Consider the following 27,730-nt stretch of genomic DNA (forward strand, 5'->3'; position numbering starts at 1 on the left):
TGGAGGATGCTTCGCGCGGGCGAGCGGGCTGCCGCTCTCAGCACGCGCACGGTCTGTCCCAGGTGAGCTCTGGGGAGGCAGCGCCTGGACGGCGCTCCGGCAGGCGCTGTCATCGTCTTCCCTTCCGCGTGCTCACGGCTGGTGCGGGGAGGCGCTGCGGGTTTCCTCGTGGAGCTGCAACCGGCAGACGTGTCCGTGGTGACCAGCACGTCCGCGGGGCAGGGTGGCGAAGGGGCACAGGAAGGCTTCCTGTAGGCGGCAGGCGCCGGTCTGGTTGGGGGTGGCCACCTGGTGCAGACCGTCCGTCCCACCACCTGCATGATGGAAATGAGTGTGCTTTATTGTGCGTTAACTGCACCCCAATGAAGCTGGTTGCGTTTTAAAGTACAGTCTCAGCAATAAGAACACAAGTGTCTGTGCCGTGAACCAGAGCGACAAGCCGTCGGTTCTGAGGGCATTCGAGACTCTGAGAGTTTCTAGCCCGTCTGCACGCAGGGCCGCCACGTGGTGAATGGTGGCCCCGACCCGTCCCCTCCAGCCTTGGGAGGCCGGGGGCGGCCGAGAGCCCAAGGGCACAGCTCCGCCCGTCCTCGCACCGAGAGCCCCTCTCCCCTCTCGGGGCGCCAGGCCTCAAAGGGGGGCTCCAGGGCAGGAGCAGACTTGGGGGCAGGCGGCTGTCTCAGCCCCCCCTCTCGCCTCCCCCTCCCTTTCAGGCCACCACCTGGAGGCCCCCACGGCCTCTGCCACCCATGCGGGAGCCGTCTAATTACCCGCGGTCACATCCCGGAGCGGGAGCCAGCTGAGGGCCTCTCAGGGGCAAATAATAATAGCAGCGGTTTCCAGGTCCTTCTTGCTTCATCGCTGCTTGGTACCGATTTAGAACCTATGGATCCCACTGCCAATGGAGTATTTCCTTCAACTTCCTTTACTTGAAGGGTATCTTCACCGTCAAGTGAGTGTCTCTTATTTGCCTGAGGTGGTTGGGATTCCAGGGTGTGTCTTACGGAATCGCCTGTCACGTCCTTGTTTTGGTCGTGCTGTTGAGCAGAACCGTTGTGGCCAAGCTCCACCCGGGCTCCAAGCCTCACGGCCCTGCCAGCTCCATCCTCCAGGGGTCCAGGTACAGGAAGAGCTGGACTGGGGGTGGCAGGGTGGGCTGGGAGGGTTGGCTTCCCAACATCTCTGAGCAAAGAAAGGAGATTGATGAGCTGGGGTAGACGTGCACAGCGGTCCCTGGGCAGAAAACGAGAGCGATGCTTGACTTGATGGAACGCGGTGTAGGCCATGACTCACTGTCTGCTGCTGAGACAAGAGGACAGAGCAGTGACCTGGAGCGAGTGTGCCCTCCCGGGTCCCAGCCTGCAGGCCCTCCTCCGAGCCCTCTGCCTTTCCAGGGCGATTCCTGGCTGACTCCCGGCCGTGCTCCCTTCTCTGGGCCGGGGGCAGCCTTCCTGACCTCCCCACACATGACACCCCACGTGCTCCCATGGCACCCACTGCTCGTTCCCCTTCTCAGTGTTTACCTCACGGTCCCACCAAACTGGGGGACATCACCTGGCAGGGATTGTGTCAATTTGTGGTTCAGCCTGGTCTGGAGTAGGTGTTCAATAAATATTGCATGGATGGATGGATGGATGGACGGATGGACAGATGGTTGGATCACGGATGGGCAGATGGATGGATATGGTGTGGATGGATGGCCTGCATATTTAAGTGCTGGAGAGCAGCTGCTATTATGTTTCAACAAAATTTCGTGTTTATGTTTATATAAGAGTCCTAGAAAAACTTCCCTTTTGTAATTTAAAGCGATGTATTTTAGTTAAAACAACCTTCCTGATTTCACCCTGGAAATGCTTTCCCTCGATTTTGATAAGGCAATAAAATAGGGACTTTTTTTTGAAGTTTCACCAGGCCCATCACTTCTACAAGGTCCTTTCAGCTGTGAAGCATTAAATGAAGTAGAAATGAATCTGTGAGCACAGATCTTATGGCAGGAGGTTTGGACAAGGATAACTGCCCTCCCTCTGAACTTTCTGGATGAATAAATCTTGGCCACACTATTTTCACAAGCCCCCTCCTCGGGGTCCAGCCCCACTTCTATCGCTGAGCAAATGCACAAGCTCCTGCTGAATATGAAGTAGCTTCTGAGAAGCCCAAACGGGGGCTGACAGACAATAATAATACTGCTGGTGTTTAGGGAATCTTCTGAGGCCACGGCTGTGCACAGCACCTCAGAAAAAATTGCCATCGTCACTGGTCTATATGTAGGAAAATAAAAGCAAACAGGAAAGGCTGAGTGACATAGAAGATGTGAACAGAAATGTCCAAGACACCAGTTTCCTCGCTCTTTCCTGCCTTCCTGGATTCTGCTGCAGAAGAACAAATGCCCCAGATAAGATTCAAAATAGCTCGGCATGCTTATCTGTGTTAGCAGTGACCCTTCAAAAGAAAACTCAGAAGTGGTCAAAGATTAATGCATGTTGCGTGCATTATATTTATTCTATGTGTGCAAGAATATCTATTTTCTGAGTATTATTTCAATTGAAACTAACAAATGAAAATAGGGGATTCTCATTTTAAACTTTCAACTCAAATCACCAGATGCTTTGTCAACTTCTCCTGGGAAGGCCCCAACCAAGGGTTCAAGCCTGATGCGTTTGACCTTCTGTGGCCTCTTGGAGCCGGACAGCGTGGCGGCTGGGTTCACGGGGCAGTTTGCTGACCCTGAACCGGACCATCCCCACGGCCGAGTCCACCGGCTGACGGGAGGAGGTGTTTCCGTGCCCCCGACCGTTTCCCCACCACTGCCATGGTTACCGGGCTCAGAGTCGGTAACAGGTGGGGGGCAGGGCGCTGCCCTGCACAGGGTTGGGGACCCCCAAAGTGAAAACAACCGGGGGTCACGACGGGGAGCCACTCGGCTCCACCAGCTCCCAGGCGCCGCTGGAGCAGGGCCACCCTCTGTGACGGCTCAGACCTCGGGGCTGCACTCCTGACCGGGCACTGCCCTCGCCTCCCTTCCTGACCCCCTTCCTTCTTGGGCAGTTGGGGTTGATGATGGAAATGCAACCAAAGCCACAGGCTCTGCTTCGCTTTCTGCGTCAGTCTGAGGGTTTGCTCATCCAGGAGCCTGGACGGCCCTGAGCTGCGGCCCGGCCCTTCTCAGGTTTACAGGGAAGCCCTCCCAGGTGCAGCTATATTTAGAAGTCAGTTAAGTTAGAAACCTTCGGCCTTGTCCTTGGAAGGGCCCCAGGGCTGCCGGCAAGGGAAACCCACCGTCCCGACCCAGGCCGGCTGACCCAGGGGCAGGTTCCTAAGTTCTGGCCTTTGTTTGCACCTTCCCTCCCCACCTGGCGGGAGCAGACCCAGTCCCCTCGCTTGCCCCAGCTTGCTCTTTGCTGGAAGGAAAACATCCAGGAGTTCACCACCAGGTGGCTGGTGCTTCAATCTAGCCTCGTCCACTTGGTGTTTTCAACCGTAAACGTAGTTCTGAGGGCAGGACTGTGTGTGGGGACGTGGGGAAGGCACTTTTTGTGTCTCTTCAATAGATTTCGGAAAACCAGACCCTCCCCAGAGCCACCTGATGTTACTGGGGTGAGAGGCCAACAGGGGAGTGATCCGGAAAGATCTCAGCCCAGGGCCCTGCCCGCGTCCCCGTGTCTCTCCCTGGGGTCGGCGGGGCATCCTCCCCAAACCGTCCTGCCTCTCCTCCTGGTCACACAGCTCACAGGGCCGCCCCTAATTCGTGGAAAGCGGTCGCTCCCCATAACCTCCCTCAGTCCGCGGTCACCCCTCCCTCCTCCCTCCCTGCCAAGAAGTCGTTGTTGAAAAGCCAGAGGCTGTTGCTGCAGAACTGCTTCCACCTGTGTGTGGGGAGCTTTACAAACCAGCCGGAGCCGCCTCTGGGGAGCCGAGCCTGCCCTGCACCCGCTGGGCCGGTGGCCCACGGGATGGCGTTTGTGAGAGTGATGAACAAGCACCGACACCCACGGCCCCGCCTGGACCTCACCGACCCCCTTCGCGTGGGGAGCATGGGATCAGGAGGCCGACGGGGCCGCTCGGACGGCCCGCCAGGGTGAGAGGCGGGTGGACTCAGAGTTCCCAGGACAGGCCCCGCGCCGGCCGCCGGCCACGTGTGTGTGTGTGGGGTGCTTCTCTTCGAAAGTGCGTGTTCCCCAGAAGTCTCACTGAGCAGAGTCCTGGCGGTTTAGAGAAGAAGGCCCGTCTCGCAGCGCCGGCTGCCCCCGCCCTTCCCCGATCCCCAACTTTCTCGAACAGTGAGCTCGTGGCAGCTTTTCTCCCGGGGCCGTGAGGAACCTGATCTGTAGACACGAGGTCCTCGGAGCAGGAGTGGGTCCCCGCGTCAGGGCTATGGCTCGAGGCACCTGCTCCATCTCTGCGTGGGTTTCCGTGACCAACGGTGGTCGCCCAGGGGACTAGGGGTGGGGGTGACCTTGGGGGCTTCCCTAGAGGAGCTGACCGGAGTCTTGAGTCGGTGGTTGATTCTGGAAGCTCCTCCCACAGGCCAGCGTCAGAACGGGGTGTGTTCTTTTGTCACGAATTCAAACCCCGTGTCCAGGCGAGACAGCAGTGGCCCGAATGTGGCTGCTGGGGAACGAGGAGCCCAGGTGAGCCCACCATCGCTCCGTGCACCAGGCTCCCAGGTAAAATCGCTGTGCGTCGGAAACACAGGCCTCTGATCCTGAAAAAGGAGAAGTGACAATAACGGCAGGGCATTGGTTTGGTTGGTGAAGCGGGCTGCGGTCGCCCTGTCCATGTGGCAGCTGTGTGGCCTTGGGCCAGCCCCTGACCTCTCTGGGCCTCAGCTGGCTCAACAGTAAAACTACAGGGTTGGACCCAAGTGTGCTCTGAATGGCTCCAACGGGTGCCAGGGAGGAAGCTCACATCGGGCAGGGGCGGCAGGAAGCGGGGGCGATGGGGGGTCTGGGTTCTGACCTCTCTCTCAGGGCTCCCCCGCGGCTGGAGGATCAGGACCTGCTTCTTCAGACCCTCCGAGCAGGAGGACAGTAGCCGTCACCCTGGGCTTTTGCACCGGCCCTCAGTGGGCTCTGGCCCTTCCTCTCTGGAGCTCTTTCCCCGGGAGGGCACGATGCTACGGGGGCCATGGGTGGAGGCCGTCCAAGGGGCCTGGGGCTCAGCTTAAAACCTGCCTTTTCTTTTAGGGTGTATTCATTTCTGCTGCGCCTGCCGGGAGGCCCTCAGACCCGGGGACAGTGAAGGTGGGGCTGGGCGGGCCGGGGTCCCGGAGCAGCCCCCGCATGGATGAAGTGTGTCTTTCAGGTGACCCCTCGGGAGAGAATGGCCCACAGGGGAGGCGGCACACGGATGGCCTGGCTGCCCATCCTGGTGGTAAGTGGCCAGGGCACCTGGGGAGGTTCCAGTGGGAGCTCCCACCCGGCCGTGCCCTTCACCAGCCGTGTCCTTCTCGGCCTGTTTGTGTGGCAGCGACACGGGCGATCACACACCCCCTGCACTGCGCTCTCCAAGGCGCCAGCAAAGCGCGGACTGGGCCCGGGCCCGAGGTGGCCGCTGCTCGGAGTTCCCCTCGCCGGCTGCGTGCCCTGCGCTCCTGCAGCCACGGAGCTGGGGAAGCCAAGCCCCCGGGCTCCCCAGGAGTAGGGGCCCCGTGGGGAGGGGAGTGGGGGGAGCTCCTGGGGTGGAGCGTTTGGGATGGAGCCTCCGACAGCAGGGCGGGGGCTGCCTGGTCATTACCGAAGGCGTCCAATCAGCGCCGGGGGCCGCAGGGCCCCGCCAGATCCTTCCGCCACAACTTCCGGACGTAGAACCCGAGTCGGGGGGGCGTCTACCAGGGCGCGTGGAGGCCAAAGGAGCCCCTTACTCGAGGCAGGCGTCCCTGGCATGCTGGGCCGGAGCGGAGGACCCCACCTGCGGCGAGAACGAGTTCTACAACCAGACCGCGGGTCTGTGCCACGAGTGTCCCCCGTGCGGCCCGGGGGAGGAGCCCTACCTGGTAAGACCCCGCGCCGCGCCCGCCGGGGAGTGTAAGGAGCGCAGGCCTGGGTGGGGGGGTGTGGCCGGAGGCCGCGGCGTCCTGCCCCGCGTGGCTGGCGGCCTGGACGCGGCCTCTCCTCCTCCAGACGAGCTGCACGCCGATGGTCTCAGCTCCGGGAGCCCCAACGCGGCTGCGGTATTTGGGGTCCTCGCGCAGCCCCGAGAGTCGGGCGCCCGGGCCTGCAGCTCCACCGGCTTGGCCGGTTGAGTTTATCCGGGACCCGCGGGAGCGGCAGCGTGGGGCCGGGCGCCGCGGGGCAGGAGGGCTTAGAGGGACCGCCATCGGGTCGTGGCGGGCGCGGCCGCTGACTCACCTGTGTCCCCGTCCCTGGCCAGTCCTGCGGCTACGGCACCAGAGACGAGGACTACGGCTGCGTCCCCTGCCCCGCGGAGAAGTTCTCCAAGGGCGGCTACCAGATCTGCCGGCGCCACAAGGACTGCGAGGGCTTCTTCCGGGCCACGGTGCTGACGCCGGGGGACACGGAGCACGACGCCGAGTGTGGGCCCTGCCTGCCCGGGTGAGCTCAGGGCCGCCCCGCCCCACCTCCTCTGCCGCCCCGGGCCCCACGGCAGGCAGCCAGGCCTGCGGATCAGCGGGGCGCACATGTCCAGGGTCGGGGTCCCTCCCTCCACCTTCCCCGGGATGGGCTGCCCACCCAGGCTCCACGTGTGTGTCCCTAAGTGGACATCGTCATCATAGCACCTCTGAGTACTCAAATCAAGGAGATCTGTTGGATACTTTCAATGAGACAACACATGTGGAATGCTCTGGAGGAAAGAAAACCAAGATTCCATACCAATGTATTATTTTTGGTATTTTTAGTATTCTAGGAAAAACTTAGTGTAAAAAGCTACTAATAGAAATATTTGAGACATATGGTGCCTGTAATTCCACCACAATTCTGTTATGTGTCAAAAGTCTTCCCAAAAAAGCAAAGTGGAAGTACAATTAGCCTAAAAGACAGAAAGAGTTTTCCTTCTTACAGACAAGACAGTAGCAAGTTCCCCTTGGGAGAAGGAAAGTACAGCCCTGACACCCAGTGACTACCTCCCTCTGGTGGCCACCCAACCTGTGCTCACAAGGGCTGCAGATAGAGACTGAGAGCAGTGGTGAAGGCCACTGGTGGTGGTGACAATGGTAGAGGTGATGGAGGCGGTGGAGCTGGTGGTGACGGAGGTGATGATGCAGGTGGTGGTGATGCAGGTGATGAAGGAGGTGATAGAAGTGATGGAGGTCATGGTGGTGGTCATGGTGGTGATGCAGGTGATGATGGAGGTGGTGATGATGGAGGTGGAGTTGATGGACACAGTGATGATGGCGGTGGTCATGGTAATGACGAAGGTGATAGAAGTGATGATGGAGGTGATGGCAGTGGTCATGGTGGTGATGCAGGTGATGTTGATGGACATGGTGTTGATGGCAGTGGTCATGGTGATGATGGAGGTGATGATGGCGGTGGTCATAGCAGCAGTAGTGTGAACAATGCAGCATATTTCGCAGCCGGCTTGTCGCTTGTTATCTGCTTGCCCCTCCCACCTGGAATCACTGTATTGAATTAAGAGGAGATAGAAAATAAGAAGACTACATGCAAACAAGAGCAGTGGACGTTAGTCTATAAAAAAAGGGAAGTGCACAAAGATCCTCCGAGTTAGAGACAGATTGAAAGTGAAAGACTCTTTAAGATGAGGGAGATATTTTAAGCTTGCAGAAATTAATCTTAGTTCAAATTTATGCTGGGAAGCATCCATTTCCTCTGCCATCCCCCTGCTGGTGACCATCCCCACCCCGAGTCTCTGCAGCTTTCGGCCTTCGGTTCAGACCCGCCTCCTGAGCTGCAGACCTGCATGGCCATGTATCTGCCTGATAAGTCCACATCCCCATCCCTGACACAGAGTACGATCCAAACATATTTGTCAAACAGGTAAAGAAAGCAGGGGAACATTATTTCTCAGTATGCAAAAAAACAGGTAGCTACACCCAGGGAGGATATTAGGCTGTTCTTTTAGAAAGTTTGATAAGAATAAAAGTTCTGTAGCTGCCAGCCTTTAATTTAGTTGTGGAGGTTATTGTGTTGCCGTGTGCCCACCAAAACGAACATATTGGAAGAAGCAGAACCGAGGTTTTCCCACCAGTGACACAAGCATTGCTGAGGACTTTGTGCAGACACTGCCTGAACAAGAGAACTTCAGTAGGACCTTGACTTTAGGTGGCTGGAATCAGTCCCTCATAACATACACTTCCTAGGTCATTGCCTTGACTGGTTTTTATCGGTGCAGACACATAATTCACGAGAGAAATGCAGTTTCGAGGATTAACTACAGCTGTGCCGAGGAAAAGCTTGCACACCTAGCCTTGCTCACCTTGGGAAGAAAATAATGCTCTTTGCAAAACCTCAGCTTACTTTGAGAGCTTCCGGGTGTGAGAATCGGATCTGACAGTCACAACCTAGCGTAGCAGCTCTCGCACTTACTTTCGTAAACCTCTGACTTGAGAGCCCGCCAGGTGGGTAGTAGTGAGACAAAGAGGAGAACTTCTTTCCTCTCTTTGCAGTGGAAAATCGGTGACTGCAGCCCAGTGGGGCAGGCATGCCCAGTCGTCTAGGGGTCCAGGAAGGACCCTCCTTGGTGGCTGGGGACGGGGGCCAGGAAGAGGACAGGGCTGTCTGAGGCAGATGCTCAAGACAAAGTACAAGGGGCCGTGGGGCTGTGGTCCCTGTGGCCAAGCGGAAGGTGCAGGCAAGGCTGTGGGGATGGGCAGGGGGCAGGGATGGAGGGAAGACGGTGCTGATGAGGCAAGTCTTCACTTGGTGCCGCTGCAGGTCCCGTACAGACTTCGCGGCCGCGTAGGGCGCTGTCGGGCCGCGTCCAGAACAAGGAACCGGGCCGCTTGGGGAAGAGACAGAGCCGGGACCAGGGCAGGGGAGTCGTGGGAGCGGGGGGAGCAGAGGCAGAGGAAGCCTTTAGAGCGGCTGGAAGATTCTGGTGACGGAACTGCAGACCGGGTCGTGTGGGATGCCTGCCCAGCCAGCCGTGAGGGTGGTGACGCCTCTTGCTGGGACGTGGGTGCAGGAGGTGGAGGGGAGATGGAGGAGGGGTGTGTGGAATTCGAGGCTGTCGTAGTGTCCAGACCAGGACACCTAACACGTGGATGGAGGCAGGTGTGGAGCTCAGGTCCGACCTGGGAGTCACCTGCACATTTGTGGTCTGGATGGGATGATTCCACGTCGTAGGGCAGGAAGCGGGTGGGTGAGGCTCACCTGGGCCTCTCCGACCCAGCTCAGCCCTGCGAGTGCATCCTGGGATCTGTGTGGCCGTGTCCCTGCCTGTGGTTTGGCAGGCGCTGTGTGTCAGTGGGCGGCCGGGCCCCGGCTGCACAAGGAGCCGTCCACGGGCTTTCCTGTGAGAAAGGCTGTGCAGAGGCCGGGGAACAAAGCACGCAGAGAGGCTGGATTTCACTGCCTCCCCACGACAAGCTCCCGCTGGCCGCGGCCACTCCCTGCCGGGCCTCCTAGGACAGAGGGAGGACGGGGTGAAGTTCGTGGTGGCTTCTGCTGGCCAGCACGGGGGGAGGGCAAGGGAGCGTCAGCTAGCCTAGGAGCCCCGAGCGAAGGAAGTCCTTGGGGAGAAGCTACACCCCATCGACTTGGAGGAAGATTCCAGAGGCCCCGTATGAACTGAGTCTTGTCTTGGGCCCCTCACCTTAATCAACCCTTGAAGAACAGGAGCAAAAAGAAAAAAGAACTAGGGGAAAGTCACAGTGTAGACCAAAGTGTAGGCAATCTGACCTTTGCATAAAGGCAAAGGGCCACGGGGCCCGAAGGGAACAGCCAGCTTCGGGTGGAGGGAAGTGAAGCAGCTGAGCCGCATCCTCACCCCCGTCCCGCCCAGGACAGGCTGAGTGACCCCAAGGAGAAAAACCTAACGTTTCTGAAAATTTCTGTGCGCAGCAGGTGCTAGAGACCAGCGAGGGGTTGAATGCAGGCCCAGTTAGGAGGAGGCCCCTGACAGCTCCTGGAGGAACATGCCAGAAACCCTGAGAACCTGTTTCTCACTGGGCCTTCAGCTCATCACACCGCTTGGCCCAGGAGCCTCGTCAGGCAGGGGCAGAGCTCAGAGAGCCTCCCCGGGAGGGACCTGTGTGCCAGGAAGACGGAGGAGGGCCAGGGTGGGGGAGGGTCTCACCTAGGCAGAGCCCATGCCCAGGGCCAGTGGCCGGGCCCGGAGGGGAGGAAGGCCCATGAGACACCCTGGGGCCCCATCAGCTTCTGTGCCGGAGCCCCGGCCCCACCCATCCCTGCCCGCGCCTCCCCCGCAGCACCCAGCACAGGGCACCGGGGACCAGGACGGCTGGGCTGGAGGGGAGGGGTCACCCCGGGGCCCTGGCCCGGCCGGCCCGGAGCAGACGCGCCGGCAGGTGGCCCTGGAGACGGCAGACGTGCGTCTGAGAGCTTAACTGTGAGCCTGCCTGATGCGGCTTCTCTGGCGGGGGTGTTGCGATCGGTTAATTCACGTTTACAGGATGCGCGGGGACCTGGGGATGAAGGGCCCTAAGGAAGGGCAGGCGGTTACGATCATCACGGTGCTGGTAACCGTCCAGCTCTCGGGGGCTGGAGTCCAGACCCCTCCGGCCTCACCGCTGCCGTCACGGGCCGGGGTGGGCACGGCTAATAAAAAAGAGATTGAAAAACAACCGCAGGCAGGTCCAGTGGTGGGGAGGAGTTTTCATCGCTTGAACTGAACTAGGGAAGACATTGGCAGCAGCTCACTTGTTCAGTGACTTCTCACCATGTGGCGAATGGCTCCGCGTGTGTTTACGGGAAACGGGCCCAGAGAGGGGCTGAAGCCTGCGGTGGGGGGGGTGAGGTGAGGGGGCCTGGGCGGGCCCGGGGTGCGGCCTGCAGGGAACTCGGCCCTCGTGGAGGGCCCCGCGGGCTGCAGGGTCCCGGCTGGCACGCCGACATCGGTGGGGCATCGCTGGGCGTGAAGGCCTGCGGGCAGCCGCACCTGAAGGCCTTGACGTTTTCTTTAAGTGGGTGCGGCCGCAGCGTGGGCTCACCAGGCGTCCTTATCTGAGGAGAAAGCGGGGGACTGTGGGTCGCGACCTGGCTGCGCTTCAGGCCGTCTGCCCTGACCGCTCTAGACGTGGCCACGGTCTCTGCTGCTGCCACGCCCTCCGGCCAGCCCCGCTCGGTCTCGGTCAGCAAGCGTCCGTGTGGTCCAGGAGGTCCCAGAGTCCCAGGGGCTCCTGGACACCCCTGCCCGTAACGCCGCCAGGCTGCAGGCTGTGCCCGTGCTGCAGGGGCGCTCCTCCTCCGAGGGGCCTGCCCGCCCTCCCCCGTGTCCGGCTTTGGTGGCGGGCATGCCGAGCGGTCAGCGCGCGCCGTGCTCACGCCTGCTCACCTGTCTGCTTTGTCTTCTCTCCGCCCCTCCCACCCCCCCACCCCCCGCAGCTACTACATGTTGGAGAACAGGCCTCGGAACATCTACGGCATGGTCTGCTACTCCTGCCTGCTGGCGCCCCCCAACACCAAGGAATGTGAGTGTCTGCGCTCTGGCAGCGGTCCTGGCTCAGCCCGATACCTCGCATTACGCGGGAGCGTCCCACCCTGGCTCGTGACCGTGAGGGCACAGAGATGATGTGCGCGCTGGCCGGCAGGCTGCAGGTCCGTGGGGCGGGGCAGGGTTGCAGTGGCAGAACCACGAGTCAGACGCAGGTCAGCACCAGTCACGGCACCTCTGTGAGCCTCAGTTTTCTCATCCGTAACGTGGACCATCCATCTCTCGCGATCTTTGCAAACGCGATCTTTGCAAATACCCACAATGCCAAGGTGTTTTGTTGAGTGCTGCAAAGGGCTCAGCAATTGTGAGTTCTCACGTGTGTTTTATAAACCAGACGAGGCCAAGGGAATATGAGGAGTGATCACAAAGCACGTGCAGTAACCGTGAGTCTCTCAAGTTTAGAATCTCACCTCGGGCTGCTTCTTTCCTGCTCTAACTTTGGTTTGACGTTCTTGGGCGTCCATTTACGAGGAAGGGCCAGGAATCTCTGCTTCGGAGAAGGCGGTGTGTGGCCTCTCAGGTCTGTGGTCGGGAGACACGAACGAGGTGGGACAGGTGGACGGATGGACGACGGGACGGCTGGGAGGGAAATGGGAGTCCGGTCCTGGGCTGCGGCCCCACTGCTCCCATTCCAGAGAGCTTGAGGGTCTGCACTGGGGCCCTGCCCTCCTGCTTCTCCATAAGGCCTTGCCCACCCCGCTTTCTCACAATATCTTGTCAGGGAGACTAGAACAAGGGCCTGCCTCCTGAAGGCACCAGGAGGAAGGGGCGGAGGGCAAGAGGAGAGACTGGCACCGCTCCTGCCCTTGGGATCTGCTGGAGGAGGTGCCTTGGGCGGTGGGAGGGCGTTCCCTCCCTTCCAAAGTCCTTAAGTAGATGGACCTGGCAAGGACAGTTTGCATGTCTTTAAAGCTGAGCTTTCCCACCCAGCCAGATGCTAATTAATTCACAAATTAGAGGAGGTCCAGAGGCCTGGGCTGCCACTTCTGTGGCTTCTGCTGGGGAATCTAAACAGTTCAATCCCAGGGGGCTTTGGGATGAAGTCCTATCTCGGAAGACGGCAGACACTCCCCCACCTACTGAGAAAAAGCTCTTTGCTGTGTAACCTGGGATTCATGCAGCTCTTCCCCATGGGCCTTCATCTGAAAGCTCACAGGGCCTGTGTCCTCGTCCGGGAGGGACCCCACTAGCCACCCCGAAGCCGGAGAGCTCTCAGCCCGGGAAGCAGCCCCTCCTCTCCTCCAACACGCGGCCCATCACATGGGGAAAGACAGCAGAGTCCCCGAATCCAGCAGACTTCGACAATGAGCGCGTAACCTCCGGCCCCCAGCCCGTAATTAACTGCTTATCTCAAGAGCAGCCCCCAGCCGGGCCCCCAGTGGGTTTGCAGGATCCAGCCCTGAAGGAGGCCAGCAAGGAAGGGAAGCTGAGAGTCAGGGGACCTGGAGTCCTTCTGTGCGACCTTGAAAGTCACCTGACCTCTATTTGTCCCTCTGGGAAATGGGGAGATGCAGCCAGGAGAGGCTTTGTGGGCTTACGTGGGGAGTGGAGCCTGCTGGGTAGGGGGTCTCCAGAGTGGGCTCCACCTCTGGGGTCGGCACCTTCCTCTGCGCTGACCTTTTATCTGGGGCTCCTGCTCAGGGGCCAGCAGACAGGGCCAGAAAGGCTGATTGTGACCAACTCACAGGGCTGCCAGCAGCCCCGTCCCGGGAAAGCCAGGAGTTGGTCAGGTCCCCGGGGTCGCCGGCTGGATGCCTGGGTCCCACCGGTCGGGGGCCCAGAGCCCCTTTGCTTCCAGCCTTCGGTTGGATGTGATCGCCTGGGCTGGCCCCCCGTGAAGCCAGCCCCTTGACACCCTTGGTTGCTGGACAGTGGATCCTGCAGACCACATCAAAGAGAGCATGGCACGGACCCCAGGGCGGCATGGGACACAGACCCACGTCTCAGTGCTGGAGCAGCCCAGCCAGGCCAGGCCGCGGGAAGCCGTCCTGCAGGCCGAGCCCTGGGTGTGCCCCCTCCCCGCGTGCCGCTCTGCACGGCGGAGCAGTGCAGGGCGGGGCCTCGCGGTGAGCTTCCACTCCTGGGAAGGTCCTTGACTTTGTGCCCAGTTTCCTCGTCCGTCAGGCGGACACCCCGACCCCCGTCCAGCATTGTGGGGACAAAGGTGCCCGAGGCGCCCGGTCCAGGGCCAGCTCTCTGCTCAGCAGTGGTGCCGCTCGAAGGTGAAGCCTTGGCCCCAGCGGCGGGATTCCAGCTGTTTCTTTTTTTTTTTTTTTTTTTTTTCTTCTGTACTCTTTTATTATCATCATAGTCTTTGCATCAAGATACATAGCAATGATAGCAGGTTTCTTTTTAAAGCTTAGTATTAAATATTAAGTATCTTTCCCCACTTTAATTTTACATTACTCTGCCAAGAAAACATTAAAACTCAAGTTATTTGAAGCCTGGACACACTTCCATGATTAGCCGGCTGTGTAAAAGTTGGTGGCTTTGCTCTTCCTGCTGTGTGAGCAGGTCCAGGCCCTAGAAAGATGGACGAGGTTATAACTGTTTTTCAAAAGTGTGCTACAAAAACGGATGGCCTGTTATAAGCCAGGTTACAAAGTCAAGACGGGGGTGAGGGAGGGACAGTTTCTTCCAGAAACAGAATTTCTGAAAAGTCCCAGTCCATCATTTTTCCCCAGAATGGTTGGAGGAGGGGTAAAATCTCAACATGAGCTTCAAAGCCCCGTCTCTGTGAGGGAACAGTAGTTGCCTTACCGAGGGGGGCGCGGCCACGTCTGCCCATCCCCACTGCTCTCAGCGAGGGACTGGAGAGTTTATTGCCCAGTGAGTGTGAAGTGGGCTGAAGCTCGGTTGGTACTGAATTCTCTAAGAGGTTTCTTCTAGAAACAAGACAACTCAGACTCTTCCTCTCACTTCAGCAAAGAAGTTATTTTAAAAGCACTTGGGAAGTTCCTGCTGTGCCCTTGGGGGGCGGCTCAGAGGAGGGAGTCGTCAGTACAGCCTCCTTCCAGGCCGTATCGGAACTCCTGAAGGTTGGAGACCCCGTAGAAGTGGACGAAGGCGGCTGCCACCACCAGGACGTGGAAGATCTGATGAGACTGGAACCATATGTCGAATTTTCCAGGGAAGAAGCGCTCAGGAATCCGCGCGGCATAAAGGCCGGCTCCGGTGATGTACATCACAGCCATGAGGAAGAACCAGCCCATCTGGCCCACCGTGGTGGCCTTGACAAAGCCCTCCGCGATTGTGAAGTGCATGGTGGGCACGACGCCGCTCAAGCCAAGCCCCAGGAACACCCCTGCTCTTGTCTGCCGGTGCTTAGGAGTGGCAAACCGGTCCCACTGTGCCACAATGATGGCAGAGATGCCCAGGACACAGACGATGGAGAGGTAGATGAGCCGTGGCTGTGGGGAGCAGTAGAAGGAGTAATAGAGCCAGGGAACAAAGCTCCCCATAATCAGCAGGGCAATCCCTGAATAATCCAGTTTGGAAAAGGTCCGAGAGACCTTCTCTGAGTTACAGTAGACGGTGTGGAAGAGCCAGGAGAAGCTGAGGCAGAGCACCGCGCCCAGGAAGAACATCCCGAACACCACCTTCTCCTGAAGGGGGGCCATGAAGTACATGTTTGGTCTGAGCATGGTCAGGATTCCCAGAAAGAGAAACAGCACAAAACCAAGCAGGTGGGTCCAGATGTTGCCGGTCTCCGTGTGGATGCGGAAGATGCTCCTGAAGCAGGCCCGGAAGGAGGGCATGGGCGGCCTGTGGCCGTGCAGCAGGTAGTCGTTGTCCTTCAGCCAGTCGGGGAGCACGTCGTATGGGATGACCCTCCAGCGCCCCTCCCAGACCTTATACACAAACTCCTCCATCTTCTCCATGGCATGGTGGGCTTGCAGGGGCAGTGTCAGCACCCGCACCTCCTCCTCCTCTTCCTGAGGCACTGGGCATGCCTGCTCTTCTTCGGCTTTGGTCGGGCTGGCGACGCCCCGCTTGCCCTGCTCCTCTAGCAGGGGGCCCAGCTCAGCCAGCTCCACTGTGTCAGCCTCCCTGTTCCCGGCAGGAGCCCCATTGCCCTGGGCCACCACAGGTCCTTTGTGAGAAGACATCTGGCTGGTACCTCAATGCTCTGCGGCTTCAGCTTGGGGAAAGGGTGGGGTCTCTCGGCCCCAGGGGGCAGAGAGTTCCCTGTGATGGAAGACAGGCGGGCGGCGGGCTCTGCTCGGGGCCACTGACCCCGCGCTACATCCCGCGGCGTTAGAGACCCCAGCTGTTTCTTAAGGCAGAGCTTCTCAGCCGGGAGGGCGCACACCCGTCGCCTGCTCCTGTCGCAGCCCCCGTGGGCTCCAAGCTGCGTCCCCCGAGAGCAGCCAGACCCTGATGCTCCGCCGCTGCCCCAGCGTCTGCACCGGGGCCACCCCGTGAAGCCGTACGAATCCATCAACCGTCCCTAAAAATCCAAACTGTGCCCTACGTGGAGGATCCCAGCCGGACGCTGATACAAACTGGTGTATTCACAGCTTGTGGATTAACAGACCGAGGGCCCCAGAAACTCCGGTCGCCCGCGCCCCCCAACCCCGGCATGGAGGTGCGGCCTCATTAAGCCCCGCGCTTGGGGCTCAGAGTCCCCAGAGGACGACCCCCACTCAGCGGAGGGCCGAGCAGACCCGGACCCAGACGCAGACACACCTGCTCTCCTCTGGGGTCTCCTGCCTCGCCTCAGCCCGGTTACAGAACGCCTCCTCTTCGCTCCCTTGTGGATGGAGGGACGGAGCGCCGACCACCCAACCCCGAGGAACATTCTTATCTCAGGAGCCAACCCGGGAGGCACGCGCTGGATGGACAGAAACCTCTCGACGCCAAATACTGGTGCTGGTGCCGAGTCGGTCATCGTGGGACCAGAGCGGAGCCTGGGGCGGGAACTCGGAGACTTGGCTGTGCAGGGTCCCGGTGGTGCTGTCCCGAGGGCGCCCGCCCACAGACATGCCCACCCCTCGATGTGCCCGGAACAGTCTGTCTGATCCACTGAAGATCAGTGAGGAGCCTAGGGCTGTGCAGGCAACACCAGCTGGAGGCCCCTGGGGGTGTCGTGAATCAGCGCAGAGGCCCAGCTGCCACCCGGCGGGGGCGGGGCACCTGCGGGGCAGGGGATGTGGTCACTGTGTGCCAGCCCCTCCCGTCGGGGGGGCAGAGGCATTTCCTAGGTCCAGCCGTCGGCAGCTCTGGCCGTCTCTCTCTAGACCACAGGCCTGGGCGCGCCTGTGTCCCCAAGCCTGTCACCAGCGGCACGGGCAAGCCCAGCGGAGAGGGACAGGAACAGACAGAGACGACAAACACCCACACGCAGAGCCCACGGGGATTTGTCTTCCTGAGACGCGGCTTCAGCTGCCTCAAGCCCCTTAGATGGCCTGGTTCCCAGCAACCTATTTGCTTTTGAAAGGAAATCGGGTGGTGCTTGAAGCTGCCCCCCGCCGCAGGAGAGATGGTGAAGTCAATGCCGTTTAAATCTTGCTTCAGTCACGAGATGTGTCGGACATTGGTGGGTGGGGGAAAGGCCAAGGGACGTCCCTCTAGGCCCTGGACGCACTCAGGAGCCCACCCGGGAGAGGATGCGAAGACCCACCGCGGCCACCCGCACCCCTCGGCCCCACCCTCTCAGCGGGAGAGCTAGGACTCACCCGAGGGCCAGTAGTTGGCAGTGGTGGGGACCTTGGGCGCGAGCCTGGCGTGGGGAAGGGGCTGCCCAGCCGTGTGCAGAGGGCAAAGGGCAAAGGCTGGGAGCTCAAAGGGGTGAAGTCCCTGGGCTGCAGAAACCGAAATCTCCAGCGGAGGTGCCTCTGGTCCTGGGACATCTGAGCAGCCGGCGGTGTTCTACGGACGAGGGAGGCCGCCCAGGGGGACAGAGGCCCGGCCGGGCTGCGGGGACCGCGTGTCCTCTCCCCTCCCCCACCGCGGGGGTCTCCAGGCACAGTTCAGTTTCTAACAAACAGAAGTGTGGTCACTCGGGGCCAGTCCCCCACTGCCCGTCCCTCCCAGCCTCCACCCTCTCCACCCGCCCGCCTCCAGAGCTGCCCAGGTCCTGCAGGGCCAGGACGGCCAGCTGTGGACATGGGGGCCCCGCGCACCTGTCCTCACTCAGGCAAACCCGAGGCGCGAATGACCCCAGACCCGGAGAGACAGAAGCCAGACAGCAGGAAACTTTTTTTTTTTTTTTTTAATTAATTAATTTTTTTTTGGCTGTGTTGGGTCTTCGTTTCTGTGCGAGGGCTTTCTCTAGTTGCGGCAAGCGGGGGCCGCTCTTCATCGCGGTGCGCGGGCCTCTCACCATCGCGGCCTCTCTTGTTGCGGAGCACAGGCTCCAGACGCGCAGGCTCAGTAGTTGTGGCTCACGGGCTTAGTTGCTCCGCGGCATGTGGGATCCTCCCAGACCAGGGCCCGAACCCGTGTCCCCTGCATTGGCAGGCAGACTTTCAACCACTGCGCTTCCAGGGAAGCCCAGGAGGAAACTTATTAAAACATGATCCTCTTTACGAATCACAAAGCTCAAGTCTGACCTAAGGAAGGTCTACCATCCGGGCGATTTAACAGGACAAATCCCTGCTGACTCAACCGACCCCAGAATCAGACTGCGACACCGTTTACAAAGGAACCAAGTTTGTGAATCACAGTTTTGAGGGAAGGAAACCTCATCTCGGTTCTTAAACCGTTTGGTCACAACTATTTTTAAAACGTATCAGAGGAAAATTCTAGAGGAAAATACATCAAAATGTCAACTTTAGACCATGAGGCTATGGGTGATCCTTTCCCTTCTTTCTTGGGTTCCGATATTTTCCAGATGTTTAATCACGAGCATGTATTCGTTTTATAACTAGAAAAAGTATTACAAGTACGTCCCTGTTCGATGCAATGGAAAGAATCCCTCAGGTGTTTCCCCCCAAACACACGCGGGCACACACCTGCTTCCCTCTTCCCCACGGGTGCTCGTGGAGACCGAGTCTGACTCCCTCGGATTGAGCAGCTGTGAACCCGTGTGGCCCACGTAAGGAGCAACAACGCCGGCGAGGTCAGGGCACTCTGTAGGGTTGTCATGAGCTCTAAGAGGTGAAGGGGCCCCCCAGCCCAGCCCCTTCCCCACGAGAATTCTGGATCCCTGGGGCCGGGGGCGCTCAGCCCGTGGCCTGTGCTCCGTCTCCAAGGCTGGGGCGTCCGGGTCCTTTCGAGGGACCCATGGTCACTGCCGCCCCCACAGGTGTGGGAGCCGTCTCGGGAGTCTCTGCCAGCGTCCTGCGCACGCCCGGCAGTAGCACCCTGTCCCCGTCCCAGCTCGCCCACAAAGGTAAGGCGGCGAGGGTGCCGGCCCCAGGGGGGGCCGAGGGGGGGGGCAGGAGGGTCGTCAGGACGGGACCTTCCCCACCTGGGATCACTCCCCTCACGTGACAGCCGCGCTCGGGCCCCGGCTGCTGGAAGTTAGCGACTTTCTCCGCAAGGAGGGGAGCCGGGCCCTCCACGGGTGCCGGGGCCCCGTGGACCACGCTGGTGAGCCGGGCGTGCGCGGCAGGGAGCCGGAGGGGAGGCCAGCCCCCGGGCTTTGGGCCTGACTCGGGGAGCCTTGCTGGCTTTCAAATGAACCTGCCCACCTGGCACCTCAATACTTGTTTCCAGTAACTGTGCTTCACCCCCAAGCCCTCAGGGCTGGGGGGCTGCAGGGCCCTGGCCTTGGTGTCTCTCGGAGCAAGACTGGGCACTGTTCCCGTGCTGCCCGGTTGGGAAGCACGTTCAGGGCCCAGGTCTCAGAATCCCAGGGCGCGCGGCCCACCAGCCTGACCCCTGCGTTCACACAGAGCACCAAGGCAGGAACTTAGCTGAAGTTCTGGACCTCACTTCCTCCAGGACGGAGGTGGCACCAGCACAGAGGAAAGGAGAACACGAGGACCACCCAGATGCACCCCACCCGGAGGGGCAGCGCCTGGCTACCGGCTCTAGTGCCTTTTAACAAAGAGGGGCCGGCCTCCCTCCAGGGTCCGGGGGCCTGGGTACCCGGATCCTGCTTGGTTCCCTCAGAGAATTAGGACGGGTCTCCCCTTTTTGGGGAGACGTGCAGAGGAGGTGCGTGCCAGCCCGGGCACACCTCTGCCTGGGCCCTGGGCGCCCAACACGGAGCCCGAGGCTGCAGGAGAGGCTGGAGCCACACCGGGTATCAAGGCTCGGCCCTCGGAGGCGACGCTTCCACCCTGGCTCTTGCTGGGAAAAAGCTTGGGTTGAACTGTTTTCAGGACAGTTTAGCACGTGGGCCCCCTTCTCTCCACACCCACCTGCCGCGTCCCCAAAGAAGTAGAACCGAGAGCAAACACCAGGGAGCAACCTGGGTATCTGCCGCCGCTGGCCGGCAAGGGGGCCGGAGTGGACTTTTAGGGCTCGGTTCTCAGACGAAGCCAGCCTTTTGGATCCCGAGGGTCCCCGGGAAGGTCAGCGGCAGGGGCGCCCGAGCCCCGAGTCACGGCCTTCTCTCCCGACCGCAGGAGAGCTCTCGGGCCAAGGACACCTGGCCACGGCCCTGGTCATCGCTATGTCCACCATCTTCACCATGGCCGTCGCCCTCGTCCTCATCATCATGTTCTACATCCTGAAGGCCAGGCCTCCCGCCCCAGGTGCCGCCCCCGCGCCCCTGCGCCCGCCCCCCCATCGCTCCCCACCCCGACGCGAGCCGGCCGCCCACGCCCTCTGTCCCCCGCAGCCTGCTGCCCCAGCGCCCCCGTGAAGAGCCCAGAAGCCCCCGTGAGCGAGGAGGAGGAGAAGAAAGAGGCCCCAGGTTGGGGGCAGCCCCTGGGCCGGGCGTCCGGGAGGGCGTGGGCTGAGGGCCGGGCGCGCGCGGCCCCTCCGGGGAGGCCGGACGCTGACGCCTCCCCGACCCTCTCCCGTCCCCACAGACAGCGTGGTGATGTTCTCCGAGCAGGACGAATTCGAGAAGCTGACGGCAGCTCCGGCGAAGTCAGCCAAGAGGTGAGTCGGGCGCGGCAGCCCCCAGCGCGGGCGCAGGCGGGCCCTCGGGGGTGCGAGCGGGAAGGGGCGCCAGGCCGCACGCGCCGCCCCCGCCTGCTGTCCGCGCCGGCCTCCGGGTCCTGCACCTCCAGGTGGCGCTGCGGCGGGGCTTCGCTTCTGTGACCCACTTGCCAGGACACAGGGCTCTGTGTTTTTAAATCGATCTTCAGCCAAACCACAGGAGGCGAGCAGGGTGCCTATACGGAAGAATGTTGTTCTTCGTCCGCGTGGAGTGATTTTGAGAGCGTGGCTAGGGCCGCGGGCTGGGTGGGGGCAGGGGGGTGACGTGAGCCACCCCTGCCCCCCGTGGGGGGGTCCCGAAGGCCCCCGCCCCGCCCCCGTCGGAGGGGGTCCCCGGGCGCAGGCTGTGTTCAGCTTTGTTTCCAGTAACTCCAGGCGTCTGCGGGGTGCGGCGCCGGCCCGGGACCCCGTCTGCTCGGTGGAGACTCGTCTGCTCGGTGGAGACTCGGGTGTGGACGGCCGGGAGGTGGGGAGGCCCCAGAGCCGTGTCTCTCCGTCTCGAGTCCCGTGCCCAGAGCCGCGTCTCTCCGTCTCGAGTCCCGTGCCCAGAGCCGCTCGGTAAAGCGTGGACAGCTGTCGGCGCCCACAGGCCCCACTGCTGGGGCAGCGGGTGAGGCCAGCCAGCCCGGGCGACCTTAACCCTAACCCTGTCTCCGTAGTGAGAACGACGCCTCGTCGGAGAAGGAGCAGCTGCTGAACCGGAGCCTGGACAGCGACGACGGGCAGGGCCCCCCGGAGCTGTGCCTGCTGTCGCTGGTGCACCTGGCCAGGGAGAAGGCGGCCACCGCCACCAAGGCGGCCGGGGTGAGGCCCCCGCCCGGCCCCCAGACACGCCGCCCTCCGCTGAACGGGCGCTGCTGAGTCCGGGGTTCCTCCCACGAGCCCCGCCAGGAGACAGGTTCAAAAGGAGGCATTAAGGACAGAAAAGTTAGTTCCCTTATTATGCAGCTTTGCAGAAGAAAGGGAGAAATAACAAACCAAGAGGAGAAAGTTTAAATGGCTTGGAAAGCACAGGACAGCAACATCCTTTGTAAACATACTGGAATATACCCACGCAGACAAGACGCACGCACGCGCACACGTGCGCACGCGCACACGTGCGGCTGCCGCCCGGAGAACGGCCGGGCGCCGCGGGGGCCGAGGTGCAGCCTCGGGGTCACTCCCGACAAGGATGCGCCCTGGCTGCCCAGCTCAGCGACCCCTGGAGGGGGCCTGTGGGGTCATCCCAAGAGATGGTGGCTCTGAGGGCCACGTGTGCACCCCGAGCCGCCCGCTCTGGAGAGGAGAGCGCCACATGGCTCCGCGCCTGCAGGAACCCGCCCGCAGGCTGGGGCCCCCGGGTCCGTCCTGCCACACAGACCGAGGCCAGACGTGGCCTCTGGTCGTCTTTGAGTCTGAACGTCCAGTGGAGCCCAGGAAGGCCCTGTGAGCAATGAGGGCGCCGTAGCCGGGTGACCCGGGGGAGAGGCGTCCTTCTGCGAATCTGACAGCTGTTCCTGCCGGGACGCGGTTCAGCGTTTCTGACGGGAAGCGGGGGGGCGGCTGCCCGGCAGCACTGAGGTGGGGCATTAGGTCCTTTGCTGCGTCTTCCCGCTTTCTGAAACGTAGCACTCGCCTTGCTTCGTAGGTTCAGAGTCGAAGGAAGAAAATACTGGACGTGTATGCCAACGTGTGTGGCGTCGTGGAAGGTAAGCGGAGGGCCAGGGGGCACTTACTTCCCGGGGACCCTCTCCAGCCGTCTGGCTGGGTTTGGCTCTTGTGACTTTAAGTTTCTCTCTCTCGTTCAGGTAGGTAATTTCTGTTCTGCTATTCAGTTCACTAATTCTTTCCTCTTTACTCTGCTATATCTACTGAGCTTTTAATCTTGATTATTACATTTTTCAGTTCTAACATTTCCGTTTGGTTTTTTATACTTTCTTTTGTTAACCTTTCTATTTTTTCTTATCTGTTTCAAGTGTCAATATGTTTGTAATTACTTGTTGAAGCACTTTTATCGCGGCTTCTCTAAAATCTTTGTCAGCTATCCCAACATCTCTCGTTGTCTCAGTGTCGGCATTTACTGATTGTCTTTTTTCACTCATTTGAGATCTTCCTGGTTCTTGGTCGTGATGAGTTGAGTTTCTATGGAAACCTGAAGTTTTATATGATGTTCTGAGACTCAGGGTCTTACTTGAAGCTTCTGTGCAGCTGGCTTCCTCTGACACACCTGTGCGGGGGAGGGGCACCTCTTGTCACCACCAGGTGGTCGTGGATGTGCGGGTTCCCACTCGGCGTTCGCTGACACCCATGGGGTTGCAGGTGGGCACCTGCTCCTCCGAGTGGCCTCCACCAACACCATGGGGGCGGGGAGGCTTGTTACCAGCTGACGAGGAGGAAGCCCATGTCCCCACCTGGCCCTCCCGACACACCTGGTGCTACGGCCTCCTGGGGGTGGACGCCCAGGCTCCCGCTCAGCTTTGCTGGCCTCGGAGGGAGTGGGACCAGGGCTGTTCTGGGTGTCTGGCTGTAAGAAGGCAGTTACCGTCCGAGTATTTTCTTCTTGCTGAGAGAGCAGACTTCTGATGGGCATTTTGTCTGTGCTTGTGGGTGTGTCCCGGGTCTTCGGCTGTGCTACCAGGAGGAAGAGGGAAGAGCATGTCTACTGCATCTTCCAGAAGTGGAAACACGTTCTTTTTTAAGTGCCCCTGGCCGAGTCTAACGTACAGCGGGGTCTGAGGAACGCTAGGCCACTGACTTGGCAGTGACTTGGCTCAGATGACACCCACGCCAGGCTGTCCTTGGAGCACCTTTCATGAAGGTGACCGTGGTCCCCATAAAGGGACCTGATACCGGCAGGGGCACCTGACTAAGGGTGGCCCGTATCAAAGGCATTGGTGATGGCTCACCGCGTCCTAGAGGGCGTCCGACAGGGCTGCTTGGATCAGGGGAATGGAGGGGCTTCGCGTGTGGCTGGCAGTGTCCCGGGAGTTGTTCACCTTCAGCATATATTCTGTGTGGTTTTCTGCATTTGTGTTTTATTTTAGTTTTAAAAAAGAGAGTCTAGAAAGCCTTTTCGAAGGTGTCGCGCTTCTGCCGATCTCTGACCGTGGCCCTTTGTCACACAGGCCTCAGCCCCACGGAGCTGCCGTTCGACTGCCTGGAGAAGACCAGCCGGATGCTCAGCGCCACGTACAACTCGGAGAAGGCCGTGGTGAAGACGTGGCGCCACCTGGCCGAGAGCTTCGGGCTCAAGCGGGACGAGATCGGGGGCATGACGGACGGCCTGCAGCTCTTTGACCGCATCAGCACGGCCGGCTACAGCATCCCGGAGCTGCTCACCAAGCTGGTGCAGATCGAGCGGCTGGACGCCGTGGAGTCCCTGTGCGCAGACATCCTGGAGTGGGCGGGCATCCCGCCGCCCGCCGCCCTGCCGCCCCCCGTGTCCTGAGCGGGGCCCGCGGACCCCGTGGCTGGGCGGTCTCCTGCGCACCAGGGACGCCTTGCTGGTCTGAGGAACAGGAGGAAACAGGCCCGTCTCCCGGTCTAACCAAAGACAGAAATCCACGTGGACACGCCGGCCCGCCGGCCTCGCCAGCCTCGCCAGCCTCGCCAGCCCCAGCGAGTCTGCGCATCCGTGCGGCCTGCCCGCCACTCCCTCCTCCACGGACACGGTCGGCGCCACCCGTGTGCACCAGCAGTGCCGGGAGGACAAACGTGAAGCCTCTGGTCCCTGGCTGCGGGGAGTTCACAGCCCGGGAGAGACAGACGTTCGCCTGGAAGACGGCACACAACCCGAGGGGGGAGCGCTTCCTCTGGGAGATGAAGCAGGTGGGCGGGTGTCCCCACGAGGAACACAGCTCCAAGGCTGGGAAAGCTGCAAGAGGCAGGCCCTGTGCCACGCCCTCCTGCTCCAGGCTCAGCGTGGGTCTGAATCACCCATGTGGCCCTGGGGTCACTGTCTCCCTGCGGCCCTTCCAGTCACACGGAAGCCTCTGCCACCTGCCCCACGCGCTGGTCCGCGGGGCGTCCGGTCAAGGGCTGCCACAGCCGACCTCGCCGCTGCGCGAGTCCAGCCTGGGGGCCAGGGGTCCCTGCACCGCTTCCCGCTCTCATCCGCACTCGGATGGCACCCTCTGCGGCCGCAGTGCTCAGGGACACAGGCCACTGGCTTCAAACAGAAACACGTGGTCGGCTCTGCTTGGAAAAGGAAATCACGACTTCCTGAGAGGCCAGCTGCGTAACCCCAGGTTTCCTCGTGACGCCTTCTGAGCCCGTCACGGAACGTGGGCCTGCAGCCACGGAGCACCTAGGCTCGGGGTCCGGGGACCTGGTCTGCTCGTGCCAACGTGGGCCATTGTCTTCCCCTCCCAAGCCTCAGTTTCTGTTCTGCAAATAAGAGGTTAGTCTGTGATTCTGCATCTGGGAAAATGAAGTTCAAGTGAGCAACAATGAGGTGGGGCTGGAGGAGATGCCAGGCCTTCCATGGGTGTGAGCACAGCGTGAATCACCGAGTGAAATGCGGATACCAACTCTCAGAACAAGTGTTCTCCCAGTAACTACAGTGTTTGGCAGACGCTGGGAGAGCAAGTTAGTAGACAGGCCTTCTTGGCAGATTCTCTCACTACACCTGCTGTCGCCGGGAACCGGGCAGAGACCACACCAGGGGGTTAATTTTGAGTTCACTGCTCAGCCCCCAGGGACAGGTCTGATCCTGGTTGTTCCTAAATTAAAACCAGTCTCGGGTTTATGTTTATAAAATTACAAGTCACATGACTGAGCAAATGCTTTTGGGGAGGAAGTCAGTCGTATGCTTAAAGCAACCAGCGAGTTCCCACCAGTGAACGTGGAACACACTGTGACAGGATCACAGTTAGGCCCTGAATGTTTAGTATCGTCATGTGCTGCGTCTGTCTGCTGCTGTTCTTCAGAACCTACTTGATGTATCCTGCAGGCTGCGTTCTCCACAGCACAACCTAAGTATCCTTCTCATTCCTCCGTGGACCCTTGGTGCCCCCTTCCCTGCTCTGTGATGATGGTGATGAGGCCCCCCCCCCCTCGGCGAGGCTGCAAACGTCAGGGGAGGAGCAGGGGCGGCCTCGGTTCACTCGGTTCTCGGTTCTCGCTGGGCCAGAGGTCCAGCGGCACTGGGCCTGTTTCGTTGGCTCAACCTGCCATTTCTAGGGCGTTCATCCTCTCAGAGCGACACGATCCCTTGTCATTTGCTTCTCTGGAAACAAATCCAAGAACAGGTTACTCTGGTGAGCTTTAGCCTACGTGGTGGGATTCAGATCAATGAGACCCCAAGAATGATCACTGAGCAAGGCTGGGGCTCCACTGCCAGTCTGTACGGAGATGGCCGCCACTTCTGCTGGAATAAAAACACTTAGAGCACACCCAGGCCGGAGCAGTGGCCCTTGGCCAGTGAAGTCTTAGTCATCAGTATTTGCGTCTAACTCTGTACATGTCGCTTATTTTACAAGTTCAGTAAACAAACCAATACAAAGGAGAGTCCTGACTGCTCCAGGGAGCCCTCTCGGGGGTGGAGTCGGGTCTGGTCCCTCTGCTCCTGGCTGGCGCCTGTGTGAGAGGCCGGGCGGGGGTCCCAGCCGGCCCTGTCCCCTCCAGGGGCACGCACCCTCCTTGGCAAGGGCCACCTCCCTGTCAGTGGGAGCAGAGGGGCTGGAGCAGAAGCCCGGGCGGCGGGGGAGTGTCGGGGAGGCAGGACGGGAAGAAGAGGCCCAAGGAGGGGAACAGTGAAGGGGCCCGTGGACACCAGACGGCCGGGGGACCACACGAGGAGGAAAGGGGCTCGGGGACTTGGCGACGACATAGCGGAAGGTCCACGGCGGGTCAGCAGTTAGAACAGGTAAAGACCAGATAGAGAAACACAGCTTCTGGAGAACTCCCAACCCTGAAAACCTCCGCTGGCACGAGACACAACCCGCACCTCGGTGCCGCCACGGGAAGGCGGCCAGCCCTGTCCTGGCCGGCACCCTGGTGTCCTGCGGTCGCAGGGCACCTGAGCACGGCAATCACAGGTGCCAGGGACAGCCACCTGCGTGGCCTTGTTTTCTGCCACCCAGGGCTCTCCTGCCCGTAATCTTCACAATAGTCCTGTGCAGGATCGTCCTGACTCGTCTCCTCATTCAAACAAAACCTTTTGTGAGCGTGCCACACACGGGCATGGTGCCTGACACACCCCTCCCTCCGTGTCCTGAAACAACAGGGCAGCCCAGCTTCCAGAAGCAAAACCTGCGACTCAGAAATGCCGCTGCTCAGGGTCACACCACCTGGGCCAGCACTTCCCAGCCCACCTGCCGAATCTACGACCAAGAACCTGGGCGGAGCTTCCACACACACCAGCTTCACACCTGGATGAGCCCCTCGCCCAGAGCCCTGGTGGGGACGATGTCACACTTAGAAGAACCTGAGGCACTTCCACACCCTCCAGGACACCCCAGGATGGTGAACTCAGACGTCGGGGGTGGGGCAGGACACTTTAAAGCCCACCCAGGCGACTGTAATGTGCATCCAAGATTGACAGTCACTGTGTGAGACAAATGACTGCTAATTGCTGGAAAATGGGACTAAAAGGGTCAGCTGTGGAGTCACGGAGAATGAGACCAGCGGCTGGAACATACGTCCACTACGTGCACCTGTGTGCTTAATATGTAAACTTTTAAATTGCACACGTGTACAAAAACACCTTCAAACAGCAGCAAAGCATTAAAAATGGGAATAGTTCTGTTTTCTTTCTGCATCCCAGACTGTGCTCCCTGTACCTGGAGACCCCTTAGACCTGCACCCTCACAGGTTTTAGTTCTTTTTAGCCATATTAAATATGGCTGTTCACGGAGTTTAGTTTTACTCACGTATTTACCACTTTCTTCGCTATTTCATCTTGCCTCTTCAACCTTCTGAAACCATCCTGCTTTTTCCTAAAGTACACCCTTTAGAGGTTTCAGCGGAATTTATTGGTAGTGAATATTTGGTTTCTCTGAAATGTCCTCCTCTTGCCCCCGTCTTGGGAAGGGTGTTGATGAGAGCCCCCAGGCTGACGGCAGGCCCTTTGAATCAACCTGTCTTCTCTCTCCGGCCA

At 60.2% G+C, this 27,730-nt stretch overlaps 2 protein-coding genes across 2 annotated transcripts; one reads left to right on the forward strand and one right to left on the reverse strand.

The window, feature by feature from the left end:
* EDAR (ectodysplasin A receptor) lies at positions 1-26,247 on the forward strand. The gene is made up of 12 exons (XM_059942441.1): positions 1-62; positions 5,302-5,370; positions 5,870-5,992; positions 6,370-6,551; positions 11,484-11,569; positions 18,842-18,928; positions 20,115-20,240; positions 20,327-20,401; positions 20,520-20,592; positions 21,312-21,456; positions 22,280-22,340; positions 23,757-26,247. Exons 2-12 carry the CDS (start codon positions 5,320-5,322, stop codon positions 24,077-24,079), a joined length of 1,332 nt encoding a protein of 443 aa, XP_059798424.1. The 5' UTR covers positions 1-62; positions 5,302-5,319; the 3' UTR covers positions 24,080-26,247.
* On the reverse strand, positions 13,977-15,851 carry LOC132376619 (adiponectin receptor protein 1-like). The gene has a single exon (XM_059942356.1). The coding sequence runs from the start codon at positions 15,699-15,701 to the stop codon at positions 14,574-14,576; it is 1,128 nt and encodes a 375-aa protein (XP_059798339.1). The 5' UTR covers positions 15,702-15,851; the 3' UTR covers positions 13,977-14,573.
* Positions 26,248-27,730: the final 1,483 nt, after the last annotated feature.

Source organism: Balaenoptera ricei, chromosome 13, assembly GCF_028023285.1.
Source record: "Balaenoptera ricei isolate mBalRic1 chromosome 13, mBalRic1.hap2, whole genome shotgun sequence".
Lineage (NCBI taxonomy): Eukaryota > Metazoa > Chordata > Mammalia > Artiodactyla > Balaenopteridae > Balaenoptera > Balaenoptera ricei.

What these genes read in the sequence shown, in the direction of transcription:
- LOC132376619 (XM_059942356.1), bottom strand. Translation starts at nt 15,701, where the DNA reads ATGTCTTCTCACAAAGGACCTGTGGTGGCCCAGGGCAATGGGGCTCCT.
- EDAR (XM_059942441.1), top strand. Translation starts at nt 5,320, where the DNA reads ATGGCCCACAGGGGAGGCGGCACACGGATGGCCTGGCTGCCCATCCTG. An exon ending in GCCCCCCAACACCAAGGAAT is followed by an intron (nt 11,570 to 18,841) that starts GTGAGTGTCTGC and finishes CCGCCCCCACAG; the next exon opens with GTGTGGGAGCCGTCTCGGGA. An exon ending in CCGCCACCAAGGCGGCCGGG is followed by an intron (nt 21,457 to 22,279) that starts GTGAGGCCCCCG and finishes CTTGCTTCGTAG; the next exon opens with GTTCAGAGTCGAAGGAAGAA.